Source organism: Ictidomys tridecemlineatus, chromosome 5 (assembly GCF_052094955.1).
Source record: "Ictidomys tridecemlineatus isolate mIctTri1 chromosome 5, mIctTri1.hap1, whole genome shotgun sequence".
In the NCBI taxonomy this organism is placed as follows: Eukaryota; Metazoa; Chordata; class Mammalia; order Rodentia; family Sciuridae; genus Ictidomys; species Ictidomys tridecemlineatus.
In genome coordinates this window covers 5057257-5080745 of record NC_135481.1, presented here as the reverse complement: position 1 = coordinate 5080745, position 23489 = coordinate 5057257, and the positions used below count along the sequence as shown (strand labels likewise).

At 37.8% G+C, this 23489-nt stretch overlaps 1 protein-coding gene and 1 pseudogene across 6 annotated transcripts in view; one reads left to right on the top strand and one right to left on the bottom strand.

Moving 5' to 3' along the window:
- Nucleotides 1-23489, top strand: part of Herc2 (HECT and RLD domain containing E3 ubiquitin protein ligase 2) — a 202151-nt gene that overhangs the window by 8420 nt on the left and 170242 nt on the right. For 2 of the 6 annotated variants that reach the window (XM_078049111.1, XM_078049110.1), the window contains exons 1-3: nt 7799-8141; nt 8332-8434; nt 20957-21071. In XM_078049111.1, coding sequence (XP_077905237.1) covers nt 8074-8141; nt 8332-8434; nt 20957-21071 — 286 coding nt within the window. In that variant the 5' untranslated portion in view covers nt 7799-8073. Of the gene's footprint in view, nt 1-7575; nt 7726-7798; nt 8142-8331; nt 8435-20956; nt 21072-23489 lie in introns of those variants that run through there. The other 4 variants (XM_078049112.1, XM_078049114.1, XM_078049113.1 and 1 more) reach the window with 3 other exon arrangements.
- Nucleotides 13531-15083, bottom strand: LOC144377501 (heterogeneous nuclear ribonucleoprotein D-like pseudogene; annotated as a pseudogene).

Below are 23489 nucleotides of genomic sequence, written 5' to 3'. Positions count from 1 at the left end.
TTGCAGATGCCTTCTGTCAGGATGAAGAAGTTCCCTTTTATTCACAGTTTTTTAGAGGGTTTCTCTTTTTTTTAGGCATTTTTAGTTGTAGATGGACATAATACTTTTATTTTGTTTATTTATTTTTTATGTGGTGCTGAAGATCAAACCCAGTGCCTCACACATGCTAGGTAAGTGCTCTAACTGGTAGCTGCAAACCCAGTCCAAGAGTTTTTTTTTTTTTTAATGATGAATTTTAGATTTTGTCAAATGCTTTTCTTTTGCATCTGTTAAGATGATCACATTTCTTTTCTCTTTGCTAAAAATATAGTGTATTACGTTAATACACTACATGTAGTTTGATCTTTGTATGTTGAAACCACTTTATGTACCTGTAATAAATCCTACTTAGTCATGGCATTTAATACTTTTCATATGCAGCCAGATTCTGTTAGCATTTTTTGAGAACTTTTGTATTCACATTCACTGGTGATATTGCTCTGTATTTTCTTATAGTTTATTTCTGACTAATTTTGATATCAGGGTAATAATGACCTCACAGCATGAATTGGAAAGTATATTAGTCAGCTTTCTATTATTGTAACTACCTGAGATAATCAAATTATAAAGGGAAAAGGTTTATTTTGGCTCATGATTTGAGAGGTTCCAGTCCATTATCCATTTGCCCTGTTACTTTGGGTATGTTGTAAGGCAGTAGAGCTCTTTTGGTTAGTGTTTGAAAGGTATTTTTAAAATCCCTTTACTTCCAATCTATTTGCATGTTGGAATCTAAAACACATCTCTTATAGATAACACATTGTTGGGTTATGTTTTGTTTTCTTTTTTTAAAAAAAAAACCTCTGTGTTCCTATGAAAATAGAAGAGCAGTGGAATAAAGGAAGGGAATTGAGGGGGAGGGAGGAGAATGGGAAATGGGAAAAATGGTAAATGAATCTGATCAAACTTTCATATATATATATATATATATATATATATATGAATATATCACAGTGACTTTTACCTTTATGTAAACCCATAATGCACTAATTTTAAAAACTATGAACAGAAGAAAGATCAGTAGAATTGGTAACTGGGGAGCTGGGGCTTGAGCTCAGTGGTAGAGAGCTTGCCTGGCACACCTGAAGCACTAGGTTCAATCCTCAGCACCACATAAAAATAAAGTTATTGTGTCTACCAACAACTAAAAAAAATACATATTTATAAAAAGAATTGGGGGGTGGGGATGTGGCTCAAGTGGTAGCACGCTCGCCTGGCATGCATGCGGCCCGGGTTCAATCCTCAGCACCACATACCAACAAAGATGTTGTGCCCGCCGAGAACTAAAAAAAAAATAAATATTAAAAAATTCTCTCTCTCTCTCTCTCTCTCTCTCTCTCTCTCTCTCTCTCCTCTCTCACTCTCTCTTAAAAAAATAAATAAAAAGAATTGGGAAACAGTGAGAGAGGTGGGAGGGAAAAGGGAAAGCACTGGGGACTGAATGCTTGTATAATTGTGTCAAAACAAACCTCAATATTTTGTATATCTATAATGTAATAAAACAAAATAAAATTAAAAAAACATCCTTGAAGTAAGTCTCTGCTTTTCTTTTGGAAAGTTTAATCCATTTATATTTAATGTAATTACTGATAATGTAGAACTTATGTCTGTCATTTTGCTGTCTTTCAACATGTCTGATTTTCTTTTGGTCCCTCAATTTCTGACATTTTACATAAATTTGATATTGTACCATTTTAATTTCCTTGTCATTTCATTTCTTTTCTTCTTCTTCTTCTTCTTCTTCTTTTTTTTTTTTTTTTGTGGTGCTGGGGATTAAACCCAGGGCCTTGTGAATGCAAGGCAAGCACCCTGTCAACTGACCTATATCCCCAGCACATCGTTTCTTTAACAATATAATTTTGAGTTATTTTCATAGTAGGTACCTTAGGAGTTATAATAATCATCTTAATTTGTTACTTTAGATGCACCTCAAATGCCCACATGCTAAAGACTTGGCTCCCAATCTGTGGTGCTATCTGGAGTTGGTAGAACCTTTAGGAGGTGGGACCTAGTTGGAATAAGTGCCCACTGGGGGCACACACTTAAAGAGGATATTAGGACCCTGACCCCTTCCTTTCCTGCTTCCTGGCTATTATGAGGTGTGCAGCTTTGCCCCACCACGCACTCATACCATGATGTTCTGCCTTACCACAGGCCCAACAATGACAGATCCAACTGACCATGGCCTGAAACCTTTGAACTGTGAGCTAAAACAAACCTTTTTCCTTATACTTTGGTTATTTCAGTTATTTTGTCAAAACAATGGAAAGCTGATTCAGATATTTTCATAACATCAGCTCAGTTCTCTAGTCCAGAAGTGTCATATGACCCACTGAAATAGCACTGACTCACTTTAAGGGGAAATACACTCTTTTCATGTGTCTGAAAAGGAAGCAGAATTGTCATTAGATAAAGGACTATGGAAGTTAGAAGTAGAGATCTACAAACTTTATTTCCTCAATTATGAGGTACACATTTTCCATATTTTAAAACTCCTGAAATCAGGATGCACTCTATTATCAATGGCTGTTGCCTATTGACAGTATTATGGCATATTCCTTATTTTTTGATACTGGGGATTAAACCCAGGGATCTATACCACTGAGCTACATCCCCAGTCCTTTCTTATTTATTTATTTATTTATTTATTTAGAGACAGGGTATACCTAAGTTGCTTAGGGTCTTGCTAAATTCCTGAGGCTTCTTGTTAAGTTCCTACGTTCCTCCTGCCTCACCCTCTCAAATTGCTGATTATAGGCATGTACTACCAAGTCCAGTTTGGTGTAGTCTTTTGACATCTTTTTGTAAGATCAAGAAAACGATGGCATCTGTGCATCTTAGATTTAATGAAATATGTTAAACTTGGACTTATTGAAGGCCATAGGATTAGATGAGGCCACATGGGGTGTTGATAAGGGAAGAACTGAAGAATAAGCTTGGGTGGCTCCAATAGGCAAGGTCAGGAAATAAGGAGACCGATGAGGAACGTTCAGTTACATGGGAAGAATCCTGGGAAAATGTGAAGAAAGGGTTCTGAAAACAAGGTATAAGCAAAGGTGAACATTACTACTGGGTGCTCAAACATAGTGAGGACTGACAACTGCTATGAGATTGGACCAAGTCATTAGTTTGGCAAAAGTGTTCTGGTGAAGTGGCAGGAACAAAGCCAGTGTGGTAAGGGAAGGCAGAAAGAAGAGACCATTTGAAAAGGAATTTTGCTATATAAAAACAGAAAAAAGGGGTAACTTCTGGAGGGGAATGCAGGATTCAAGGGATTTTTTTTTTTGTGTGTGTGGTACTGGGGGATGGAACCCAGGACCTCATATATTCTGGGTAAGTGCTCTACCACTGAGCTACACCTCCAGTCCAGTTTAATGGAGATTCTTTATAGCATGTTTACAAGATGATTGAACTGATACAGCAGAATAGGCCAGGCAGGGACTAATACCCAAGCAGAGTCACTGACAGGTGTGGAGATAGTCAAAATACACTAGTAGAGTGATTGCCTACCTCTAAAAGCCGGATGTTTTATTTTCAGTAATAGAAGGGAAGGAAGAAACTATAGATACATTCATAGTAGTAATTTTCATGGTGAAAACAGTTTTATCAGTTGGAGTACTTTTGTCTGTAAATAACAATAGCAGGTTGTTTAAGTACTTCTAACCTGAGAGTCTGGAGGCAGATGGGCCCCACACTGGGCTAATCCATCTTCTGGGGTGTTCTTCCATCTCTCTATTTTGCTATCTCAGGCCTGTTGTATTTTGGGCACCAAATGGCTGTGCAGCCCTAGGAGGGTATTGTATTCAATAGGCTCAGCAGTTGTGCCACATTCAAATTGAGTGGAGTGGATTCATCTGGCCTTGAGGTGTGCCAGGCAAGTATGATGGAGGCAGAGAGGAAAAGGTGACCAGAGAGTGTAGGCAAGGGACATGCCAGGCTGCAAAATCTAAACTGACAAAAGGGAAATGAGGATGCAAGTCAATGTTCCCCTAGAGGAGTCAAAGATCAGAGGACATGAATTATAAAGATGAGATGTGGTAACTGAAGAGTGGGAGACTCACAATCATGATCTTCAAGGTGATTTGGTGAATAGGACTGATCCTGGTGGTGAGTGGCTCAGGTTGGGTGGCAAACAAGATGGTTGAAAGTTTGGCAGCAAAGGACTAAAAGCTGATGGAACTGGCTGGTGATTTCCTTGAAATGAAAGTCCTTGATAATGTATATAATAGCTATGGGGAAAAGGTCATGAGTCAAGTGCTAAATCTTTAGCAAATGTGAGGAAGTGATGGAAGGACTGTGGATTATTGTAATCAGGTGGTATAATTGGATAGTAAGCATTTCAAATAAATTGTCTTTTGCTTTATTTAATAGGAAGCAGGTGGAATAATGATCTTGTTATGGTTTGTATATGAGGTATCCCTCAAAAACTCCTGTAAATGCGTGAATGTTCAGAGGTAAAATGATGGAATTGTGAGAGCTGAAGCCTAATTAGTCCACCCCAGTTTGAATGGACTGGGTAGTAACTGTAGGCAGGTGGGGCATGGCTGGAGGAAGTGGGTCACTGGGGACCTGCCCTGGAGAGATCTGTCTTGTGTCCCCTCTCTCCTCTTCTCTGCTTTCTCACCCTGCCATTAGTTGAGCAGCTTTCCTTCACTGAGCCCTTAATCCATGACATGCTGCCTTACCTTGGGCCCAGAGACATGCAGTCAACCATCTATGGACTGAAACCTCTGAAACTATGAACTCCAAATAAACTTTTCCTCCCCTAAGTTGTTCTTGTCAGGTATTTTGGTCACAGTAATGCAAAAGTTGACTAAAACAGGTCTAGAAGTGTCAGGAAGATAGTTGTCTGATCTTTATGCCAACATATATGGATGTGGAATAATAAAAAGCCACAGTATTCCACAAAGGACAACAGATTTTTCATCAGAACAATAATATGATGAGAATATTGGAAAGCACAAAACTGTAATTCCAGCTACTTTGGATGCTGAGGCAGGAGGATTGCAAGCCTTGACAATTTAGCAACAATACATCTTAAAATAAAAGATAGAATAGGGCTGGGCATTTCATTCGTTGGTAGAGTGTCCCTGGTTCAATTCCCAGTAATGGAAAAAATATTAAAGATGTTGCTGATGAAAGTCTGTAAGTCACAGAGAGTTCCGAGGTGTGTGTAAATCAGTGAGAAGCAGGGACCCAAATTGCTTTGGGGATATACAAAACTTTATTCAATTTTTTCTTTTGTTGCTTGTGCTTTTGGTGTCATATTAAATGATTCATTGCCAAAATTGCCAAATCCAATATCATGAAGCTTTCTTTCCATGTTTCCTTCTAAGTTTTATACTTTCAGCTCTTCTGTTTATATCTTTGACCAATTTTGGAGTCCAATGGTAGGAGTCCAGCTTCATCCTTTTGCATGTGGATATTCAGTTCACCCGCACTGTCTGTTGAAAAGACTTGTTTTTTCCTCATTGAGTGATCTTGGCACCCTTGTAAAAAACCAACTGACCGGTTGATTCCGGTTATGGTCCGGGTTCTCTATCCTATTCCACTGGCTATAAAAACTATCCTATAAACGTGCTACACTATTTTGTTTCCTGTCATTGTATGGTAGGCTTTAATATCAGGAAGTATGACTCCTCTGATTTTGATCTTCTTTGTCAATACTGTTTGGCTTGGATGGAGGTTTTCATAGATGTGCATTATCAGGCTGAGGAGTTTCCTTTTCTTCCTATTTTCCCCTCAATTGCTGGGAGCTTTATAATGAATAGATATTGGCATTTATTAAAAGCATTTTTTCATCTATTGAGATGGTGAGTTATGCTTAATTTTGAATGGTAAACCCACTTTGAAATTCTTGGGATAAACCCCAGTTGTGATAACTTATCCTTTTTGAAGGTTGTTAGAGTTCATTTGCTCAAAGTTGGCTAGCAAGTTTGCACCTAAGTTCATGAGGATAAGAAGGGTATAAAATATTGTTGTAATGTCTTTTTATGGTTTTGCTACTGGGGTAATAATAAGCTTATAGAATGAAAATGTTTAGTTCTCTTCAATTTTCTGAAAGAGTTTTTGTAGAATTATTGTTTCTTTATTACATATTTGGTAGAACCAGAATTGACCAACAAAACAATATGAGCCTGGAGATTTCTTTTTTTGGAATTTTTTTTTCCTCTTTTGTGGTAGGGAATATCAAACCTAGGACCTTGCACATGCTAGGCAAGTGCTCTATCACTGAATTACACCCCTATCCTTGTTTGGAAGGTTTTTAATGGGAAATTCAACATACGCTAATTCAGCTTATGTATTTCTTTTTGAGTGAATTTTGGTAGGATGTGCTTTTAAGTAATTAGTCCATTTCATATAAATTGTCAAATTTATGTACATAGAATTAATTGTTCCTCGTATTGCCTCACGATATTTTTAAAGATGGTGGGGTCTTTAGTGATATCTTTTTTTGCATTCTTATAGAAGTAATTTGTGTGTGTGTGTGTTTTTCGTGTTTTTCAGCCTTGTTTGTTATATATTCATGGACTTTTTGGGTCTTTTCAAAGGTTCAGCTCTTAGTATTATTTTCCTGTAGTTTTTGTTTTCAATTTCTTTCATTTTTTGTTCCTCTGTTATTTCCTCCTGTTTGCTTTGGATGTAAGGGTGAATTTTTTTGCTTCTTTTTCTAGTGTTTTAAAATGGAAACTTAGATTGCTGATCTTAGACCTTTCCTTTTTTTTTTTTTAAACAGAAGCAGTGAGTGCCATAAATTTCACTTTACAACATTAGTATACATTTTGATACTGTATTCTTTATTTTGGCACCTGCTAAGCAAGCAGCTCTACTACTGTTAGGCCCACAGACCGCGTACTTTAACTCTTTTTCAATTAAAATATTTTCTCCTTTGCGTTTTCTTCTTTAATCCATGGATTATTTAGATATGTAGTGCTTAATTTCCAAATGTTTGGAGGCTGTCCTGTCATCATGTTGATTGCTTACTTCCATTATGATCAGAGAACATATTTAGTGTGATTTCATTTTTCTTTCTTTTTATGTATTGGGGATCGAGCCCAGGGATGCTCTACCATTGAGTTACATCCTCAGTCCTTTATATTTTGAGACGGGTTCTTGCTACATTGCTGAGGTTGACCTCCAATTTGAGATCCTTCCGTCTCAGCGTTCTCAGTCACTGGCATTAGATTTCAATTGTTAGTGGTTCAAGACCAGGAGAAAGCTATTGAAGGGTAGAGCTGCTCTCACCAAGGGTATCCTCAGAAGTGTAGATCTCGCCTGGGTCAAGCTCAGCCGTAGGTCAGTCCAAAGTCTACTAGAGTCCCAGGAGCTCTCCAACACTAAGCGAAGTCCGGGACGGGATCGTGTGAGCGCGTGGGGCGGAAATCCCGCCTCCCGGCACCTGCGGTTGGCCCTGGCCGCAGCCTGTGAGACCCTAGAAGGAAGATGAGCAGGATTGCTGGAAGCAGGAGAGTTGGGAGGAGCAGCGAAGGGGTTCCTCTTCCCTATTGGCTGTATTGGCGGGGTTGATTTCCTGCGATTGGCTGGGTGCTGGGGGCGGCAGTCGCGCGTCAGCCTGCCCCTCGGGCCGCGAGAGGCGCCGGGATAGCAAGCGCCGGCCGGGGCCAGCTGCGGCTTGAAGGCTGTTCCCGCACGCCGGCGGGGCGAGGCTGCCTGGCCCTAGCGAGTCAGGTCCTGGTGTCCGGGGCGCGAGGATGGCCGGCGGCGGGGCGGGGCCGGCCTGGGGCGGAAGGGCGGCCGAGCCCGGGTGGCGGGCGTTGGCGCGGCAGCTGGGACCTGGGCCTGCGCGAACCGCCTGCGGTGCGGTCTCGGCTGTCTTTTCATTTCTAAGTGATGTTGTGGATTTTTCTGCAGATGTGACTTTTGTTTAGTTTGTTTCACGCACCACGCACTGGTCTGGTGTTAAAGCGACAGATGCATGCTAGTGTCATTTGTCGTTGAAATGAGGGGCTTCTGTTGTGTTTGTTTGTATATCTTTTGGATTAAAGGAAGGGGGATGACATTGTGCTTTGGTCTCTTATGACCGTCCATTCTCAAGGACTCGCCAACGTATTACAAAAACCTGGAGAATCCTACCTATATTGGAAGTAGGCTTTTCCTTTCTCCTTCCTCCTTCTCTCCATCGTTCCCTCTTATCTCCCATCCTCACTCCCCTCCCCCAATTCTTCTCTCCCTTCTTGCCATTTTTCTCTCCACAGCTTTAAACCTTGCTTGAGGGTCTTTGTGAAATTTTAAAAAGCTTTATTTAGGTCTTCAACGTTTCTGTTTTACTTGTAGGTCTGATAACTGGGAGGCAGCTGGAGGAAAGATGCCCTCTGAGTCTTTCTGTTTGGCTGCCCAGGCTCGACTTGACTCCAAATGGCTGAAAACAGATATACAGGTGAGGTTTGACATTACTTTTTCTTGGTGTGTTTCTACTTCTGTATTTTAGTATCTCTTAAGGGTTTGTTTTAGGATATGTAAGAGGATGTCAGTTCTTGCCATATTAGAGAAATGGTTTATTTTTTGTAACTTAAGATGTAACAGCGTTTACTGCTGGTTTGTAGAAAGTGAGTGGCTGTAATTTAATTATAGTTCTTTGTAAGTGCAATAAACTTGAGATCTTATTACGCAAAAATTTTTCCTATTCACTAAGTCTGCATCACACCACAAAGTCTTGGTGACCATTCTTTGTTACTGATAGTTTTGAGATGTTCTGTTCATTATGTGGGGGAACAATGAAAGGACATGTAGTAACTTATTGCAGAAACCCTCACATTTTATGTGAACTTGTGTTTGTTTTTCTGGAGAGATAAGAGTTAATTAATTTGAATTATTTGCTTTATATTTATGACTGGTCTTATTAAGAGGAGTGGGCAGATTTTCACTTCAGAAACCTAAGGAAATAATGTTGGTTTTAGAGTCTAATGTTTGATTTAATAAGGTAATTATAAACTTGTCAGGAAATTATCAAGTAATAACAGTAATATTTCTGTGAATGATTCTTTATCCCTAAGCTAATCTTATTTGTGAATGGTTAGGAAAAACTACTTTTGGAATTCCATTTTACCAGCAAAACAGTGTCTGGAATATTTTGTGGTATATACTTGTTTTTTTTTCCCCTCTCTGAGATTAACCATTTAAAATATTCAGTAATCTATTTATTAGAATAGTCTTACATAGTATGTGACCTTTCACTGGGAGTTGTAAGCAGTAGTTAGTTGCTCATAGATATTCGTATTGAAGTGTTATTGCCTTTACTTGATTTTCCCCCCTTAATCAGGTGTTGAGTGCCAGTGGATATAAAGCTAAGCATTGTGGATGATGGGATTGTTATTAATGGTATAATGTTAGATAAAACTAAGCACAAGAAATTGGGTCAAGAATTGGTGTAGTAGTTGTTATTCTTTTGATTTTGCTTTTGTTTAAACATTTCCTTTTATTTATTAGTCTCTTTTTAAGTGGATGGAAGAGGTGAAGATAATTTATTACTGAACTCTTCAGGTTCAGACAAACTCATTAAGAATTTTTTTTATATTTGTAGTTATGTATTTTGATAAACTTGTTGAAGTAAAGAACCATACCTAATGAAGTTTTATTTTCTTAGTAATAAAAATTGTAGAAAAAAAATTTAGTAACTACTAAATATGAGTTTTAGCATCTTCATGTAAAACCAGTATAATAAATAATTAAGAGCCTGTGACGAGTCAGGCAAATATACATAAAATGAGGCACCATTTATGTCTTAGAGTGCTTGTTATTTTTCTTTTGATTTCTGTTTAGTGTGATACATTGTTTTTGGCCTTTCCTAGACATTTTAAGTATTATTCAGAAATCTTTCAAACTGGCTGTGGTAGCACACACCTGTAACTCCAGGCTGAAACAGGATCACAAGTTTGACTCTGGCACTTGAGGCCCTGGGTTCAATCCCCAATACCATCATATCTCCTCCACTGCTCAACAAAAGAGGTCCTCCAAAATGCCTCCTAGGAAAAGTGAAGAGATTAGATTTTGAATAGAGGAAAATGTATTGTGGGTATTTCAGGTATTTAAATGCCATGAAAAAAATGATTGCTGCCCTATTTATACAGTTTCTCCAGCATTGCTTATTTATTTTTTTGGGTAGTAGGGATGAACCCAGTGGTCCTCTACCACTGAGCTACATTCCAGTCCCTTTTATTTAGTTTGAACAGAGTCTCACAAAGTTTCCCAGGCTGGCCTCAAACTTGTGATCCTCCTGTTTTAGCAGGAGCCTCAACCTCCCAAGTAGCTGGGATTCCAGGTGTGCCCCACTGTGCCTAGCTTCAGCATTGTTTATTAAATGTGAGGAATCAATGCTGTTGTCTTACCCTAGGATCCTTGCAGATACATATTGTGGATGTAGATCTTGTTGCTGACAGACTTTACCTTTATCTTATTGGGATAGCTCTCCTACCTGGAGAGTGAAGCATTCAATTTCTTACTTAGAGATTTTGTATTGGAAGCAGAATTGACACCTAGTTAAGGAATAATATGTGAGAGACATATATATGTAGAAAGATGTTTTGTAGGATTTAGTAAATCTGTTTTCTGCAAGCTATTTTTGTTTGATATGCTTGAAAGTTTTAGTGATTTTTAGGATGGAAAGGTTTTGGAGTATGAATACTTTTAATACATACGTATTATAAAGTACACTGTTCTTCAACTTCCTGATCATAGGTGTTAAGATGAATCAGGCCTGGGACTCTGTAACTAGCATGTTTTAATGGAGTGCCTGTTATATGCCAGACAGGTATCTGATTTTTATATAAATATAATGCTGCTTATTTTTCAACACTTTTTTTTCAGATTGTTGTGTCAAGTCATTTGAATCATTGTTTTCTTTCACTATTCTCTTGAAAAGGCAATAAATTACACAGCTAAGAGATGTAGCTACATCACTATTTTATTTATACAATAAAAGGCTTTTATCTGATGTGATTGGTAGTTTTTCAGGGAGCCAAATATCAGTTCAACAAAGGAACTATCAAAACTAGTACATGATGCTTTAAAAGCTTTTTTATTCTTAGAATATTTATTTGCCAATCTTGATGTAAGGCTAAGGGTGTGTCTTTGAGCATGGGTCAAGAATAAGAGTTATCCTGCTCTTTCTTGCATAAGCTGCACTCAGATGAATTTCCTACAGTTTCTATTTTTGGGTTCTTTGAAGTGGCACATGAAATTAGATATGTATGAAGCAATTTTTAAAAACTTTTTATTTTGAAATAATAATATACTCAAAGGAGGTTGCAAAGAAAATAGAAAGGTCATTGTGTATCCTTTACCCAGACTCCCTGAGTGTCTCCATCTTATAACTGTGGTACAGTATCAAAGCCAGTATATTGACATTGGTACAACTCAGGTGCATAGTTCTGTCTCATTTGCCATTCTGTCTCATGTGTCTAGTCATTTAATCACCAGTAGAGTTCGATACAAACTGTTTGATCACCAAAATGACCTCTTTAGTCACACCCACCCTCCATCTACTACAGTCTAAGCCCTGATAACTACTGATCTATTTTCTGTCATTTTTGTTATTTCAAGATTGTATGGCATGTAGCCTTTTGAGATTAGCTTTGTTCACTCAGCATAATTTCCTTTAGGTCCATCAAAGTTGTAGAGAACATCAGAGTTAAACTTGGCATCATTTATTTTTCTTTCTTTCTTTCTAGTCATTAATTTAAAAGAATTAAGCATAAAAGTAAACTTTAAAAACTATACAGATTTATTGAATGTACATTTGTTACTTTATGCTTAGAAATATCAGTAGATTAAAAAATATAAATATGGGACTGGGGATATAGCTCAGTTGGTAGAGTGCTTATCTCACATGCACAAGGCCCTGGGTTCAATCCCCAGCACCAAACAAATGAACAAACAAAAAGTATAAGTATGAACATTATAATAAATTTTGTTCTTAGGGTTTCAACTAATCGGTTAATGACATAGAGAAATAAAAGAATGTGATAAATGTAGGTAGCTTATTTTACCTTCTTAGGATTAGATTTTAAAAGGTGCTCTTTACCTCTCATATCCAAGTATATCTGTCTGTATGGAAAAATTTTTGTTTACAAAATTCCATGATGGAAAGAGGGTTTGGTATGAGGTATGACATTGTATTAGGTTAATGCAAATAATTATGTAGCATTGTTGATTTTGATATCCTTTTATTGATATTGAAAAAATCTTCAAATGGAAGCTTGATTCTGCCGTTTCAATTTTAGAAACAAACTAAAAGACAGAATACCTTACTGTGCTTTCCAGTAATTCTTTTTTTGGAGGGTGGGGGAGGGGATTGAATTATGTGCACTCCACTACTGAGCCACATCCCAAGCCCTCTTTTGTATTTTATTTAGAGACAGGGTCTCACTGAGTTGCTTAGCACCTTGCTTTTTGCTGAGACTGGCTTTGAACTCAAATTCTCAAGTCTCAGCCTCCTGAGCCGATGAGATTATAGGAGTGTGCCACTGCGCCTGGCTTTTTCCTGTAATTCTTGTGTGTATCCAACTGGAACCATTTTTAGCACCAAAGTTTGCTTTGGTAGAAAAATAAAATAGGGATAAGAGGAAAGCATTATATAGTTTTGTATAACCTTAATCACAGGGTTAATTAGAAGAATAGAATAACTTGATGTTTTCCAATTTAAGATTATATAATTTTAGTAGTTTTCAGGTGTTCTCTAATGGCTAATAGTTCTCCAGCAAACAATGTGTGTGTGTGTGTGTGTGTGTGTGTGTGTGTGTATACACACAGACACACTTTTCCTTTCCAGTTTCCATCTTTGTGCTTTAATTAGTTTTAAGTGTGTTTTTGGTAAGCATGCATGTATCATCTCTGTTTTATTTCTTAAAGTGGAAGTAAATAGATTGTTTTGTAGAATGCTAATTGTAGTTATATCTGTCATTTTATATAAGTAGGGTCAGGAGTATTAGAATATCATGGTATGTCAGGAATTAAACACATTAATTTTCAAATTAAGGTAAAAAGTTTATAATGACTTCTTAGGATGACTTTTATCTCTGTAGGATAGATAGCATTACTTACTTTTGTTCATGATTGTGGTACTTTTTTCCCCCATCACATAAGGAAGCATTTATTTGAGGTTTAACATGAAATCATACAAATAAATTTTTTTTAAAGTTTTTTTAGGAATATTTTTATTTCATTTTTATGTGATGCTAAGGATTGAACCCAGTGCCTCACACATGCTAGGTGAGCACTGTACCACTTGAGCCACAACCCCAGCCCCCCAAATTTTTATAAACACAAATCCACATTGAGTCATAACACAGATAGCAAAGGACAAAGTAAAAACAAAGAAACCTAATTGGCAGCTATATACAGTTGGACACAGTTGTGTCTTGTACACTAGAAAGTCTTTTACAAAATAATCATCTTAGATCAACAGAAGACCAGTCTTCAGTGTTGTTCTGCAACATGGGTTTCTTTAGCGTCTCCTGTTTTCTCCAATGCCATCTTTTAGTATGGCTGGTAATTATTTTGGTGATTGCCACCCTCTCAAGATGCCTTGCCATAAGTGCTCTGTTGACCACTATAGTTTGCATATCCCTATGCATAGTTCCCATAGTATAAGCATATCCACTGTAGCCACTATAGTTCTGAACATTACCATAGGAATTATTTGTAATTTCCATATCCTTGATCATAATACTTTTTAAATCCTTGGTTCTAGTTTTGTCCCTGACCTCAGCCATGACCCCTGGTACCACCTTGTCCACCAACTTCAGCACCTCTTCCTTCTTTTTGTTGTTTTTGCTGCCTATTATACCTCTTTGGGTTGTGCAGCTGTGATTTCACACTTCACAGAACCAATTTTATGATATCTGCTTTCTTTCTTTTTTTTTTTGTAGTCGCAGATGGACAAAATGCCTTTATTTATTTAACATTTATTTTTTATAATTAGTTGGGCACAATACCTTTATTTTTATGTGAGGCTGAGGATCGAACCCAGGGCCTCACACATGCTAGACAAGTGCTCTACCGTTGAGCCACAATCCCAGCCCCAGAATGCCTTTATTTTGTTTGTTTATTTTTATGTGGAGCTGAGGATTGAACCCAGTGCCTCACGCATGCTAGGCAAGCACTCTGCCACTGAGCTACAGCCCCAGCCCCTGATGATATCTGCTTTCAACAATTTCTTTACTGGCTCTTTATCTTTCATTTATTTTTGCATTCATGTGAAGTTCAATATTTTCAATCTCTCCAAAGGCTCCAGAGTACTCTTGAATTTGTTCTTCAGAAGTGTCTGGGCTCAGTCCACACACAAAAACTTTTTTTTTTAAAAGAGAGAGAATTTTTTAATATTTATTTTTTAGTTTTCGGTGGATACAACATCTTTTATTTTTATGTGGTGCTGAGGATCAAACCCAGTGCCCCACGCATGCTAGGTGAGTGCGTTACCGCTTGAGCCACATCCCCAACCCACAAAAACTTTTTTTTTTAATATTTATTTTTTAGTTGTACACAATACCTTTATTTTGTTTATTTATTTTTATGTGGTGCTGAGGATCAAACCCAGGGCCTCGCATGTGCTAGGTGAGCACTCTACCACTGAGCCACAACCCCAGCCCTCACAAAAACTTTTTTAGGGGGTTCTTTCCCTTTTAAAGCTTTGGCCCTTTTGGGGTCTATCAATTTGCCATCCAGTTTGTGTTCTTTCTGTTCTAAAACCTTGTCAACACTAGTAGCATTTTTGAAAAAGTACAAATCCAAATCTTCTTGCTCTTTCAGTGACTGGATCTGTTTTAACTGTTCAGTCTTCAGGTTCCCAAATCAAGACAGATATTCAGTCAGATCTTTCTTGCTTGTATCCTAGATCAAACCTCCCATGAACATTTTACTGCCATTCTGCCGATTCTTGCTTGCGTTGATCTTGGATGCCTCTGCAGATTCCTCTGTGTGGCTGTACTGGTTCATGTCCTCCATGGTGATGGAGCTGTTGACAGGGGGATGCTGGTAGGGGGCTGCTGGTGTGCAGTTCTGGTCATGGCAGCAGTGGCAGCAGAATGTTGTATCGATTGTGGTTATTTTTATCTTCCCTATATTTTGGGTCAGTTTTGTCAGGATTTTGTAAATGTTGTTAGCCTGCCTTCCTCCCTCCCTCCCTCCCTCCCTCCCTCCCTCCCTCCCTCCCTTCCTTCCTTCCTTCCTTCCTTCCTTCCTTCCTTCCTTCCTTCCTTCCTCTCTCCCTCCCTCCTTTCCTCCCTCTCAGAGGCACTTTATTACTGAGCTATGTCCCCAACTCATTTTATTTTTATTTGGAGACAGGGTCTCATGAAGTTGCTGAGACTATCTTTGAACTTGCCTCAGCCTCTGGATTATCTAGGATTACTGGCATATGCCACTGCTCCCAGTTTGGCCTTTTTTTTTTTTTTTAAGAGAAAACTAACTTTTAGCTTGGTTTTTGGAAAAGGCCAATAATAGTTATAAAGGAAAAGAAATGAGTTTCTCATCAGACTTGGACGACAGTAGAAGAAAAGTGGATAATATGTTTAAGGCAATCAAGAAAAGAAAATGTGAACCAAGGATTTTATGTGCCAGCAAAACTGACTTTTCAGGTAAAAACAACACAGATTTATCAGTTAGCAGTAATGCAGGAAATATTTTTTCATAAGCCAGTTTTGTGGAATTGATACATTCTTCAGACAATTTAATGGCTGTACATCCCCATAGGACTGGTGCTGGTCATTAAACCCACAGTTTTGGGTAAAACCTAGACTATAATGAATGTTCCAAGGGCGAGAACAGTGGAATTGCTATATGCTTAGACATTGTAGATTATGGTGTAACTGTTTCATAATGTCTACTATTAATCCTATCCATTGTAATTTTCTCATTAGTATTTTTTCACTTGTGGAGGCTCCAATTGGGTCCATTTTAATGTCCCACTTCACTGTAAGAACATTAAATGTTAATTCTATCGCCTCTGGATTTATTTCTGCTGTGTTTTCTTAATTTTACATTTTTTTGTGGTACCAGAGATTGAACCCAGCATTTTGTGCACGCTAGGCAAGTGCTGTATCACTGAGTTATGCGCCCCCAGCCCTTTTTGTATTTTTAAAATTTTGAGATAAGATCTTGCTAATTTGCTCAGTTGAGCTTGAACTTACAATCCCCCTGCTTCAAGCCTCCTGAGTAGTTGGAATTATAAGTGTGTACCACCATGCCCAATTTCTGTTGCTGACTGATCCTATCATTTCTATTGATCAGTTACTCTCATTATGGGATGTGATTGTGTGCCTGCTAATATTTGATTGAATGCTAGACTTTTTTTGGGGGGGCACTGGGGATTGAACCCAGGGTGCTCTAGTGGTGGCTTTGTTTTTGTTCTGACATGCATGTGTGTTACTTGAGATCAATTTGATCTTTTCAAAGCTTGATTCTAAAATCAACAACAACAACACAACAAAGAAAAGCATTGATCCTAAGGTTTATTAGGGCTGATCCACACAGCCTTTATTTGGGCTAATTTATTCATATTAAGATAGTGTCCTTAGGACTATATCTGATGCATAGCATGATATCCTAACTGTTGAACTTGAATTGGCACATACTTGATTCTTACCTCCTTTCCATTTTGGGGTCATTAGTTCCTAGGAGGTCACTATTGTATGTGTCCTTCCAGATGTTTAGTTTCTACCTTCCCAAAAAGGATTCCTTGTTGCTCACACAGCTTTTGCTCTTCCTTCTTCCCTGCTGACACTATCCAGGTAATGAAAGAATGGGCTGTAGCAATACTTCTTGTTTCTTTGTAAACTGGGCTTCCTCCTTGGCTTAGTTTTTAAATGTTTTGGCTCCGCGTCCCCCCTCCCCCCAGTTTAAATGGCTCTTTTAAACATCTTTGTCTCTTAACCTAGATTACATCTCAGAACACTGATATGTAGAGCCCAGCTAGTATGGGGCAGTCCCAGAGTGTAGTTGAGGCTGAGAATGGTAGTCCACTGTTTTTGTTGGAGTATTGGCATCTCCTTCAGGCCTTCATCTATAAACTGTCTGCTCTGACTTCTAGATTTGAGTGTATAACTCTGAACACTCTGCTAAGAACTGGATTTATATTTACATACTCCATGTTTATATTTACATACTCCATGTTTAACTAACTATGTTAGTTGTATCTTACAAAGCATAGGTTTCTGGGCTGTAGCTGTAGCTCAGTGGTAGAGTGCTTGCCTTAGCACCTGTGAGGCACTGGGTTCGATCTCAGCACCACATTAAAAAAATAAATAAATAAAATAAAGGTATTGTGTCCATCTACAACTAAAAATATTAAAAAAAAAAAGAATAGGTTTATCTTGGCTTACTATTGTGTAAGTTCCAGTCTATGATTGATTGGCTCTGATTTTTTGGATCTGTGGTGAGGCAATACATGCTAAGAGTATGTGATGGAGCAAAACCACTCGTCTTCATCATCTAGGAAGCAAAAGGGAAGACAAAGAGACTGGGGTCCCACAATACCTTTTGAGGGCCATCTCCAATGACTTAACGACCTCCCACTAGTTGCAACCTCCTAAAAGTTTCATTCTTCCAAATAGTATCACTCTGGGGACCAAACTTTTAGCACATGGAGTTTTGAGGGGATACTTAATCAAATCATAACATTAGTGCAAATTGTAGTGGTTAAAACTGAACTAATTCTCATTTGCATTCTGTTCCTTGCCTTTTCATATCTGATTTGATGCACTTGATTTGAAATAATTGTAAATACTTTCTTTGTCTTGGCTTAGGTTCTCATCATTTCTCATTTGACTCTTGGTAGTGGTTTCCTAGTTCATTTTCTTTGTTTCTAATTTCTTCCTCTTTTGTCTCCATTGCATTATTAGTTAAGGAATAGGTCATGGATTCCTTTGAGTGTCTGAAGATAGTAGTGTGTAACTCCTGGAGCATGGTGCATATGAGCTATGAGATTTGGCCCCTGTGTGCACCATGGTGGGAACTAGACTAGAGTGGCAGCACTTAGCTACTTTGCTGTTAGCATTCCATTCCCTAATTAAACCTCAGAGGTCTTGAATGCCCATGGTTCACATTTTAAAAAGAATTTGCCTCTCCTCCTTCCTGTTGATACTTTTTCCAAGAGTCATATGTTTTGTTCCAAGTTATTTTGTTAGTGATGTGAACAGATAAAATAGGAATGCTGAGAGAAAGTTGTTGCTTCTACAGAAACTAAACTGAATGTCAAATTGTTTTTCCATTGCTATGTAACGAGTCCCTAACCACAAATATAGCAACTGACAACAGTACACACTTACAGTCTGATAGTTTTCATGGATCAGTAGTCTGGCTATGGCTTAGCTTGGTCCTCTGCTTTGGATGTCACTAGATGGAAGCCAAGGTGTCAGCTGGGCTGCACCCTTATCTGGGGCTCAGGGTCCTGGTTGGAAGAATTGGATTCTTTGAATTTATGGGACTAAAGCTCTGGGCTCTTAGAGGCTTCCCCTCTCCATAGACAATCCAAGCCCACAACTTGGTTTTTCCAGGGTCTTAAGGATAGCCCCAGGATAATCTTACTTTTGATTAACTAGAAAGTAGCCTGATTGGAACCTTATTTACGTATGCAGAATCCTCTCACCTTTGTCATAAAATGAACAATATGTAGTCACAAGTATAATATTCCATTCTATTTAGAGGCCTCACACACACTTGGGGAAAAGGGTTATAGATGGTGGGTGTATACCCCAGGGGATTAGAATCTTGGGGGCCATTTTTTGTTACCATAGATAATTTGGATAAAATTGGAATGCCAAAGATTTACTTGCACAGCCTGGTGCAGTGGTTAGTGCCTGTAATCTCAGATACTGGGAGCCTGAGGCAAGAGGTTAGGCAAGAGGTTCCATGCCAGCCTTTGCAACATAACAAGACTGTCTTAAAACAATACAAGATTTACACAGATTAGGTGGGAAAGAACTGTAAAGGATTGGAGAAAAAGTCTTTAAAATTCTAGAAGACTTCTGCACTGAGATTGTATGCAAAATGTCCTTCAGTCCTTGCTTCATTTAAAAGAAACTGCAACTGGAGATAGTAGGTGCTTCAGGAGGGTAGTATCCACCACAATAATGGCAGGGAACTAGCTAGGAGACTTGTACATAAGAAAAGGCCTGGCCTAGTCAGGGTATATATAGCTCAGTTGAAGAGCACTTGCTTGGCATTTGTAAGGCTCCAGTTTTATCTCCAGCACTGCAAAAAAAAAAAAAAAAAAAAAAAAAAAGAAAAAAGAAAAAAGAAAGAAAGAGTAAACAGATGACACAATTTTAAATGTTGTATGTGTTATAGAAGATGTCTTCAGTTGCACCTGTAGTTTTCTTGAGAAGGGTTACCTTTTCTTGGTGTTTCAAAAGTTTCTTTCCCTACTTTGTGCTGGTTGCCTGCTCTGGGAAGCCTTTTCTGATTCATACATGTTGATGAACTAGGCTGTTTTTGTTTTTAGTTTTTTCTTTGAATATCACTATGAACTTATGTAGTATAATTCATTTTTGTGCATTATATTTGGTGTGTATTTGGATGCTTAAAATTGTTCTAAATTTGGCCAGAAGTCCTGTTAGTCTTTTTTTTTTTTTTTAATGTATTACTGGGATTGAACCCCAGGGTTATTCCACCACTGAGGCATACTCCCAGCTCTTCTTTATTTTTTATGTTGAGACAATGGCTGGGCTGGAACTTGTGATCTTCCTGCTTCAGCCTCCATGCCTGCCCCAGGCTTATGTTGTCTGCTAAGGCCCTTGAGTCAATCTTTTCTCTCTTTTGGTGTCAGATGGTGCTTAAGAACAATATCTGGGTTCTGATTTTATTCATATCTTTTAGAATGCCTCTGATTCTAGGTCCAAAGACAGAACAAGCAAATAATATTAAATAAAGCTGGGTGTGGTTGCCCATGCCTGTAATCCCTGCAATTTGGGAAGCTGAAGCAGGAGGATTACAAGTTGGAGACCAGCCTCAGCAACTTAGGGACCTTGTCTCAAAATAAAAAACAAAAAGGGCTATGGATTTGACTCAGTGTTGTGACTTAAGTGCCCCTGTATTCATTCCCTAGTACCAAAAAAATGCAAAACCAAAACATAACAAAAACATACTGGGATTCCCAATCCAAATTGTTTTAAAAAACTTCTTGGATTTGATCTCTTTTCTAATTAAAACCTTAGTTTCTGGTAATATTAATAGACTTTATTATAAATGTGTTTTATCATAAAACATACATATAGTGGTAGTTTTAAAGTTGTATATCAATGTTATGATTACCAGTAAGACCAGTGAATGAAGGGGGGCTTTTTTCCTACCTTAGAATATATTGTATGAATGATTTATAATTCAAAAGTCCCTTGAAATACTTTTCTTTCTGATATTTAACAGGTTAATTTGCTTGTTACCATTTGTAAGTTTTGCTTTTTTATGATTTAATTTTAATTTTTGAAGATGGAAACATTGTGTGCTTCAAAAGTAAAATACTTAAGGTCTATTCACAGTCTTGCTTTCATTGATTTCTTCTGCGTCCTCCATGTCACCTCAATGTTTTCTCATAGGTATTCACTGTAACTTGTTTTTGGTTTACCTTTTCAGAGCATGAGACAATGGCTGGGCTAGAACTTGTGATCTTCCTGCTTTGTATCTTACACAAAAGTTAGCATAGTAAATTCTTGTATCTTACACAAAAGTTAGCATAGTCAATACACCGCTTTGTGACTTGATTTTTTTTTTTTAACCTCACTCTCTTTGTTGGATGGTTTTCATTAAATGTTATTTATTTTTGAGTGAATTATTGAATAAATAAATTACTGATTTATTACTGACTAATTGAATATAATAAGAGGAAATGAGATTTCTCCTCATATAATTCTTTGAGAAGTACAGTGTGAGTGTGAGCAAACTGTAAAGTTTTCTTGTTCTTCATTGCCAGCTTGCATTCTCAAGAGATGGGCTCTGTGGCCTATGGAATGAAATGGTTAAAGATGGGGAAATTGTTTATACTGGAACGGAATTAACACAGAATGGAGAGCTCCCTCCTAGAAAAGGTAAGTTCCTTTTTTATTTTGTAAAAACCACCATAAATTGCATTTTGTAGAACTTTTGTAACATAGGCACAAATATTTGGTCATACCTCTTGTAAGTTTTGTTTTTCACTTGGTGATTGATGTCTAAGACATTAGTTAATATTTTAAGCTGCTTGGATTTTGTTGTTTATATGACTTGAAGGCATTCTTTTTTTTCTCATGTGTGATAGGCAAGCACTCTATCATTGACTTACATCCCCATCCCTTTTTAAACTTTATTTTGAGACAGTGTCTTGTTGAGTTGTCCGGCTGGCCTTGAATTTGTGATCTTCCTGCCTTACCCTCCAGAATAGCTGCATTATAGGTTATCTGCTACTATACCTGTCAGTGTAAAACCACCTCCCTGCATTTGTAGTGGTGTCTTCCTGTGTCTAGTTTGCAGCTTATAAGAAATTGTTAATATTTTCTCTTTCAAAGTTCCAAAATAGATCTTTCCTTGGCTAACATTAAATTATCACTGTAAGGGCTGGGGATGTGGCTCAAGCGGTAGCACGCTCGTCTGGCATGCGTGCGGCCCGGGTTCGATCCTCAGCACCACATACCAACAAAGATGTTGTGTCTGCCGATAACTAAAAAAATAAATAAATATTTAAAAAAAAATTATCACTGTAAGATTGAACACTAAATTTGTTGGCTCTACTACTTGAAAGTCATCAAGATGGATAAAGCTGCTACTTTAGGAAGTACTTCCTTTTCTTGTCATAGAATGAATTAGGATAGTGTCTATTTGAAATTACAAAAAGTGGGCTGGGGCTGTAGCTGAGTGGCAGAGTTCTTACTTAGCATGTATGAGGCACTAGGTTCGATCCTCAGCACCACGTAGAAAAATAAATAAAATAAAGGCCTGCTGTTCATCTAAAACTATAAAAAAAGAAAATATAGGATATAAGTTGGATGTGATCCTTGTAATCCCAACTACTTAGAAGGTTAAGGCAGGAGAATTGCAAGTTCATGGTCAGCCTTGACAACTTATTGAGAACTTATCTCAAAAGACAAAATGAAAAACAAAAAAACAAAAAACAAAAACAAAAGAGCTGGGGATGTAGCTCAGTGTTAGAGTACTTGCCTAGCTTGTGTGAGACTCTGGGTTCAATCCCCAATAGCACAGAAAAAAATAAATAAAAAAGAAAAGAAAAAATACATGGAAAAAGTATTGTCATATTTTTCACTTGTAACACCTGGCAAAGTTAGCTTAGTTTCTTCTGAAATTTGTTTATTTGAAAATTTCTATTTACACACAGAATAACTTAAAAATGCATGAAGAGATTGGTTACACATCCATACCCCAGATCCTGTGACCACTGTTTGGCTCCACATGTTTATCACAGTGCTCCTGGCCTTACAGCCTTGTCTATCCATTGATGTGTCTTGCCTGGCTTCCTTAGATACTTCATGCACAGCAACTTGAGTAGGGTTTTAGTTTTTTGTCTTCCACATAAAATCTATGCATAATGAAGTGCATACATATATAGTGAGATTAGATCTCCCTGTGTTTCCCAGGCTGGTCTCAAATTCCTATGATTCTCCCACCTGTATCCTGATTAGCTGGGACTACAGGTATGTACCACCATACCTGGCTGAAATGTGTGTATTTTTAAGTTTACACGTGTTGGCAAAGATACCTTGTGACCTAAACCTTTATCAACACTATTCCTGTTTAGAAAGTTCCCTTGTTGGGCTGGGGATGTGGCTCAAGCAGTAGTGTGCTCGCCTGGCTTGTGTGGGGCACTGGGTTCGATCCTCAGCACCACATAAAAATAAAAAATGAAGTTGTGCCCACTGAAAACTAAAAAATAAATTAAAAAATTCTCTCTCTCTCTCTCAAAAAAAAAAAAAAAGAAAGAAAGAAAAAAAAGAAAGTTCCCTTGTTTGCCTTCCTAATTCATATCTAACTCTGATGCCCAGAGTCAACCACTGGTCTGATCTTTCTCTGCATTGATTAATTTTCCTTGTTCTAGAACTTGGTGTAAATGGAATCACCCAGTCATGGGTTTTTTTGTGTCTGGCTTCTTTCTCTCTGCATAATGTTTTTGAGTTTCATCCCCTTACTCCCTTTTTTGCATGCATCAATAGTTTTATTTTTAAGTTTTATGCCTCTTCCCAGCCCTCCAGTATTTTTTAAGAAATTAAAATAGTATTTCCCAAAGTGTTCTCTGTGAAACACTAGTTCTAAATGTGCTCTAAGAAAAGGCAGTCACATGGAAAAATCCGGAATATATATTTTGTTCATTATATTTGATGAACTTATTTTTGTTCTTTGTTCTTTTAAAAATCATGTGGTTAGAAAGCAAAGTATAATTGTTCTTTATGTAGATCCCAACTGAAAGGGTTTTTTGGGGATATTTTTTAGCATTCAGTGAAAGTTTCTATTTTTAGTGG